General features: G+C 53.1%; 1 protein-coding gene across 1 annotated transcript in view; it reads right to left on the minus strand.

The window, feature by feature from the left end:
• Positions 1 to 2,374: 2,374 nt before the first annotated feature.
• The window catches only part of Fgd5 (FYVE, RhoGEF and PH domain containing 5), a 58,069-nt gene continuing 53,494 nt past the window's right edge, over positions 2,375 to 6,949 (minus strand). The window contains exons 18-20 of the mRNA XM_033759673.1: positions 6,605 to 6,733; positions 4,275 to 4,429; positions 2,375 to 3,463 (exon numbers count right to left, since the gene is read on the minus strand). Coding sequence (XP_033615564.1) covers positions 3,427 to 3,463; positions 4,275 to 4,429; positions 6,605 to 6,733 — 321 coding nt within the window. The 3' untranslated portion in view covers positions 2,375 to 3,426. The remainder of the gene's footprint in view (positions 3,464 to 4,274; positions 4,430 to 6,604; positions 6,734 to 6,949) is intronic.

The following is a 6,949-nucleotide window of genomic DNA, read 5'->3' on the forward strand; positions in this document are numbered from 1 at the left end:
AGCACTGTCCAACTCCTGCCTCTTCTCCAAAGTCAAAATTACCATGAAAGAGAAACATTTTAATTGATTTAGGACACCAAGGCAGCCAAGACAGCACACCTCGGGAAAGAGGACTTAAGAGCCACTTTAGAAAGTGGCAGGATCCATGGGAGAAGTGTGTGCACAGCAATGGGAAGGATTTTGAGGGGATTTGTGGCAATGTGTTATAAAATTTTTGAAATTTAAACACTTGCCGTAGTTTTCAGTCACATCTTGTCTATATAAAAGATGGCCAAATAATCATCCCAACTCCCTGGCACCTCACCAGTGTGTGTATGGGGTGCCAATAAGTGAGCCCCCAGCCCCGCCAACTGGCTTAGCTTTCTGTCACTGTAAGGAAGTTCAAGAAAGCCCTGCCTTGTAAAGTGAAAAGCTTATTCCCTTCCCACGCTCTGGTCCCATATTGGGAAACCCAGCTGAATGGTGGTGGAGCAGACTGCTCCCCACATGAGCTAGGAAGTCAGAGCAAGCAAGGGCTGGGTCCTGCAGTCCTCTCCATGACACACCAGTGACCTTGAAGGTACCATCACCTCTCAGCAGCAAAGCCCTGGGGGCTAGGCTCCAGCACTCAGACCTGTGGGGACCCTACTGCAGCCAACAAGAAGATGCAGGTCTGTGCAGGCGCTGCTGTCCTCAGTGGCTGTGCAGGAGCAGCAGTGGCTGAGTGTGGCCTTCTGGAGTCCACTCCAGATGAATCAGAAAGACCCCAGGAGTCTGCTCCTCAGCCAGCCAGGGCTGCCCTGCCTTGGACTTCCTGCCATTGAGCTGACTGCCTGATTATTTCCTGTGAACAGAGGTTTCAACGTTGGCACATCTTTCCCCTGTACCAACTAGGCCTGTGTGAGAGCTCAGGTTTCCAAGATCACAGAGGCCACAGGCTCAGGTGAATCGCTAAGAATGCCCTCCAACACAGTGACTGTTCTGCAACAGAAAACACCACAGCCAGGCCTGGTTCTGCCACCCTGGCTCAGCTTCAAGGGCCTTGGTGCCCACATGGGCCTCTGTGCTCAGTGACAGCGTTGACACTGTCAAACAAGTGAAGGGTTGGAGCCTGGTGTGGTGGCAGGTGCTTAGAAGCCCAGCGCTTGAGAGGCTCAGGTAGGAGAATCCCACTGAGTTTGAGGACAGCCTGGGCTACATAGTGAGACTCTGTCTCAAAAATCAAAAGCCAAACAGAAACAAAATGACACACCATACCACAAAGGAAAAGAGACTATGAACAGAGGACTTCAGCCTGCAGAGCCATTTCCTGGGATGAAGAGGAAAGTCCTGTCCTTCCATATGATCAGAGAGTGAGGCCCATGGGCTGCAAGGATGGCATGCCCTCCCAGGGCTCATGGGTTTAGGACCACAGCTAGATGTTCAGTCTGCATCCTTCTCCCTCTCCCCAGGGGGCAGGGACAGAGGACTGAGCTCTGGGACCACAGTGGGCAGCACCTCTTTTGCGGGGTGTGTGTGCGTGCGTGTGTGTGCCACAGGCTGCTCATGCCTGGGATGAGGTCAGCGGCTGCCCTTCCAGTAGGGTGCCCTGCAGATGGCTGTGCCTCAGACTAGCCCAGGGGCCTCCCTGTTGCTCCAGGTGGGCTGTCAGGTCAAAGGGAATGTGGGTGTGTGTCACTAAAGAGCCAGGCATCCTAAAAAGGATGAGCTGCACCTGTCACTGAGTGCCTGGGAGAGTCCCAGGGGTCCCATGGGCTCCCTGTAGGTCCATTGGTAGCAGGCGCTTCCATCAGTGTAAACATTCCCTCTTTGCAGAGTGTCGCATACAGGTGTCAGGAGGTAAAAGGAGGCAGAGGTGTGGCTGGGGCACAGCGTCTGTCCACATGCATAAGCACTGGGTTTCATCCCCAGTGCTGCCCCCTCTCACAAAAACCGGCAGTAGAGTGTGTCTCGAACTAGGCACTGACAAAGGCCAGGCGTGGATACTCCTGCCATCTGTCACAGCTGTCCCCTTATCGGGGGACACATCCCAGGACCCCAGGGAATGCCTGATTCTGTGAGCAGCACTTAGGCCTTTACAGACTGGGTTTTCCCCATACATGCAAGTTTAATTTAGAAATTAGGCTCAGTAAGAGATTAGTAGCAACAATAGTTAGTGGGACAATTACTACAAAATACTAGAACAGTCAGGCAGGGTGATGCACATCTATAATCAATCCCAGCACCAAGGAGGCTGAGGCGGGAGAATCACTGCAAGTTCAAGGCCAGCTTGAATTAGTAGTGAGACCCTATCTCAGAAAAATCCTCCAACCCCCCTCCCAAACCCCAAACCAATATGTTATAATAAATACTATTTAAAACATATGAATTGTTTATTTATGGAATTTTCCACTTAATATTTTTCAGACCACAGTTGACCCTGGGTGGCTGAAACTGCAGGAGACGAAGCTGCAGACAGGGCCACTGACTGGCTGTGAGGTGATTCCGATGGAAATGAGCCCTCAGGCATTAACAGAAGATCTGTCTGCTCCCTGCTTTGAATCAGGACATGTTTAATGTAAACGTTTTAAAAGAACTGCAAACTAGAAAACACCATTTCCCTGGAGATACTGCATGTAAATAACTAGTCCCCCGACAGAGCTTCTTTAATTGTAAATTGCTGCGAGAGCCCAGTGGCAGCCACACTCCTGCCAGGGATGCTGCACTCGCCGCCTGTGCTCTCAGAACCCAAGAGCAATACCGGTGGGGACCCCGCCCCAGGGTGCAGCGTCTCCTCTTCCAGCCACTACTGTTCACCCTCTGATCTCCTGTCCTCTCTCCTTTGTTCACTTCTTTTGGGAAACAAGGTGTATCTGCAGAAGGACGGGTTTGTAAATTCGCATTGCCCGCGAAAATGGCAGGCGCAGGAAGGCACGCAATAAATTAGAGCTGATGTCGTCTTCCAAGGAGGATGCCATGGAGGGACAGAGGGAGCCCCACTGCTCAGCTGGAGGGAGATCCTCCTGCTTCATCCTCACTGGATGGAGGACAGTGACCTGGGTGGCTTGTGTCCATGGGATGCAGTACAGGCTTGGGAAACTTACAAGTGAAGGCTGCAGCTCAGCAGGATGATAAAGTGCTTCTGAGGACAGCAGCTGTCACCGCTGCCGCTCATGTCACCCGAGGCCCAGTGGCCACCACAAAAGGTGATGAATCTACTTCGAGGACAAAAGCTCTTTCTACTGAAAGCCTGTGTTTCTACCTGAAGTTGCTACTAGTTTCCATTTTAGCTCACTGCTGGGTAAGGAAATCATTCACGATGGTCTGGGAAACACGACCACAGAGGCCAGGTGTGGCAATCCTCCAGCAGTCCTGGGCCGTGCTTCAGATGGGCTGGGATGAGGTGTGGCTCTCAGCAGGGCCACCTGTCCAGCCTTGAGCTTGCTCCAGTCCTGCACTGGGCGACTGCTATAACACGCTAGCATCCTCCATGGCCTCCATCCACCTGAGGACACAGAGCATCAGGTCATGGCTGTGCCTGGGACTCAAGTCACAGGGTGATGGTGACAGCCTGGAGGCCAGGGCCACCTTATGTTCCTGTCTGTTTCCTACACATGCTGTCTGTGTTTAGCAGAAGGCTCAGCACACGGTGTGAACTGTGACCGGATCAGTGCCCTCCTGCATGGATGAATCACTACACTTGCTCTGCCCTTGTGATGCTGAGGCAGGAGCTGGCTGAGGACAAGGCTGGACAAGGGAAGGTGCCCTCGCAGCCATGTTCTGGGCTGGAGCCACTTTCTAAGGGCACCCAGCTCTAAACACAACAAGGAGGCTGCCCGAGGCTCAGCTTCTGCCCATTCACTTCTGCAGCCCTAGCTGACCCCAACCCCAATCAGCATGTCTACAGCTTTGATCCCTGTGGGTTTTGCCACTGTGACAGTTCTTCCAGGGCCATAAAAGGTCAAGAACTCCTCTGCCCCTGCAAGTGGCTGAGCCATTCTACTCACTGGTAGGAGTCTCACCCCAGACCAGCCCCTCAATCCCACTCCAAACCCCAAGGCTTCAAACCCAGCACCAAGCTGCAGCGGCCATGAGCCTTGCTTCTGGTCTGAGCCTGCCCCATCTTCTCTTCTGTCTTTCAAACAAATCTTTGCTCTCACAGCTACTCTGGGCCTCCTGCTCAATTCTTTGTTCAGGAGTGAAGAACCTGGGCAAAAACCCAGCCGGGAACCCTATGGCTCTGGGGACCTGGGGGCAACGGCAGGGCAGTACTGCCCTCAGTGCAGTGAGGGGACTTGGGCCTTGCCTGTCCGTACCTCTGGGCGGTGCTGGCGTCCTCAGCCTTGAAGCTGTAGAAAAGTGTTTTCTTGTGGTAAAGGTGGAAGATGGGGCCTGGGTCGCTGCTGCCCTCCTCCCTCCCAGGTGCAATGGTAAAACCCAGCAGGGGGATGCTCTCCATGGCCACTTTGTCCTGTGGGGCAGAGGGACACGAGCATCAAGCATGGCCCACTCACAGGGACAGTGTTGGCTGTGTCCTTGTCATCTAGCTCCCACCAGGGCCAACCCTTGGAAGGAGTGAAACTCCCGCCCCCCACCAGTACTGAGAATTGAACCCAGGGCCTTTGCACTGAGCTGCGTGCCCCGCTCTTTTTTATTTCTTGAGACAAAGTCTCATTAAGTTGCTGTTCCCCAGGCTGGACTTAAACTTGGGATCCTCCTGCCTCAGCCTCTCATGAGTTACAGGTTTGCACCACCAGGCCTGGCTTGAAACCTGACATTTTGGGGCCAGGCATTTGTACCTTTCTTATTTTGTTCAATCTGCACAATAATCCTAGAAGGTGCTGTCCCCTTCAGAGAAGGCAATGCCTCACGATCACACAGCTAGAAAGCATATGTTAGATTTGGGACTTTTGGGCAACTTCTAACATCCTTTCAGCTGAGTTAGATCACCAGTGACTCAGTTTCCCTAGTTTCTCCTGGGACCACACTCACTCCTCAGTCCTGATATAAAGGCTTCTGCAGGCAGCCCCAGCCCCTGCGCTGTGAGCAGCCGTACTGACGAGATGGCTCTCAGTGGGAAAAGAAAGATTCTCATCCATGAAGATATGTTATCTCAGGTGCACGTATGTGAGTGGAGAACATGTGTCTATGTAGTTTGTAAAAACTCAGGGTAAAGAGGTCTAAGTAATAAGCATGCTAGGACAGCTGTGGGATGAGAACAAAGGGAGCAGAATGGGTGTAGAAATTCTGAAACCATTTTCAAAGATGGAAAGATCAGAAAAAGAGCATTTGATAAATTCAACATTCAGCCGTGATAAAAACTCTCAGCAGACTCGGAGTCAGAGGGAACTCCCTTAACCTGGCGCAGGGTAGAAATGCCCACCGTTAACGTCGCACTCAGCAGTGAGCTGCTGAACTGTCCCTAAGACGGAAACAACAGGATGCACAGACCACTGTGCTGGAGGCCCACGCTGCCACAGGAAGGCCAGAGAGAGAAACGCAAAAGAACAGAAATATAGAAGCAGTAAAGCTACCTGTGCTTGTGAAGAACAGGTTTAACTACAAAATGACTACTCCAACTAAGGAACATTGGCAAGGTCATGGGATGACGGCCCTTCTATACACTAGTGGCACACAGCTAGGAAATAAAATCAGCTCCACTCGCATAGCACTCAGAAGAAAAACCTTAGGAATAAAGTTAGCAGAAGCTAAGAACACAAGAGTTGAGGTCCCTGGACGAGAAGATGCAAAACATCACAGGAGAAATGAAAGAAAGGAAGGTGATGCCAGGTCCGTGGTGGAGATTTGACACTGGCAGGACAACAGCTGGCTCCAAACTGATCTCCAGGTGATCAACGACCTCGGTCACAATCAAAGAGGGCTTTGGAGGAGTAGAAACTGACAAGGCTGTAATGAAAACCAAAGACCTAGAGGGCCCCAAACAATTTTGAGAATGAAATCCGCCTTTGAAAGCCAGCCTGTATGGTCACCGCTGTGGCCCCTGCAGCCCTGAGGGCACTCTTGGGCCCTGCATTTGCTTCCCTGCCCAGTGCACACTAAGGTGCTCACTCTTCCAAGTGCCCTGGAAAGAAAGCCCCAGTGCAGTGCATAAGAGCTTGAGGTTTCTGAATTCCAGAGGCCTCTGCCAGCTGCCTCTCTGGGTCCCACGACCCTGAGGGGCACAGTACACCCCCGAGACAAGCCCCCTGCAGAGGACCAGGTGACTTGGGACCCATTTCAGGACAGAATCCACCCACAGGGCCACTGCTGAGGGGCCCGAACACCCAGGGAACCTGGGTCACCTTCCAGCCCCACCACAGCCATGGCCCCACCTGTAGCTCTCTGCCAGAGCGGGGGGGTCCTGGGGCTCCCACCTGCATTTTAGAAGATGTGAAGGTAAGTTGTTTTATAAAGACACAAACTTCACTTCTCCCGAGAGTTATTGGTGCGGTCAAAGTTACCCTAGAGAGAAATGGATAGCCCAAGCCCAGCATGGTGGCACACACCTGCCATCCCAGCACAGGGGATGCTGAGGCAGGAGGACTGCCATGAGTTCGAGGCCAGCCTAAACTACAGCATGTGCTCTTTGGGGATGGTGTGTGGGACCACAGAGGGCCTCGTGGAGAAGGGAGGTGCAGCCCCATACCTCTCGGGCTGTGTAGGTGTACAGCACTTTGCCTTTGATGGCGAACCACAGCCTCTTCCAGGGCCGCTTGCCCCGCTTGCACCGGCTGAGGTAGCCGCTGATGGCCAGGCCCTCGCCTGAGGCAGCCACCTGCAGAGGGAACCCAAGGTCGGGGCTTGTCCCTATCGCAGGTCCCCACTGGGGCTTGGGAATGGGACCTAGGGACCTAGGAAACCAGGAGCGTGGGTCACCGCAGGGAGCGGGTCCTATGCAGGGCCCCACACACCCACTCCCAAGGCATGGAACTTCCCTGGATGATGCCGACGTGTTTGTTCACCCCTTCCACATCTTGCTGCTGGTTTTGTT

The sequence above is a fragment of the Fukomys damarensis genome, unplaced genomic scaffold (genome assembly GCF_012274545.1).
Source record: "Fukomys damarensis isolate Sample0158 unplaced genomic scaffold, DMR_v1.0_HiC HiC_scaffold_37, whole genome shotgun sequence".
NCBI classification, from domain to species: domain Eukaryota; kingdom Metazoa; phylum Chordata; class Mammalia; order Rodentia; family Bathyergidae; genus Fukomys; species Fukomys damarensis.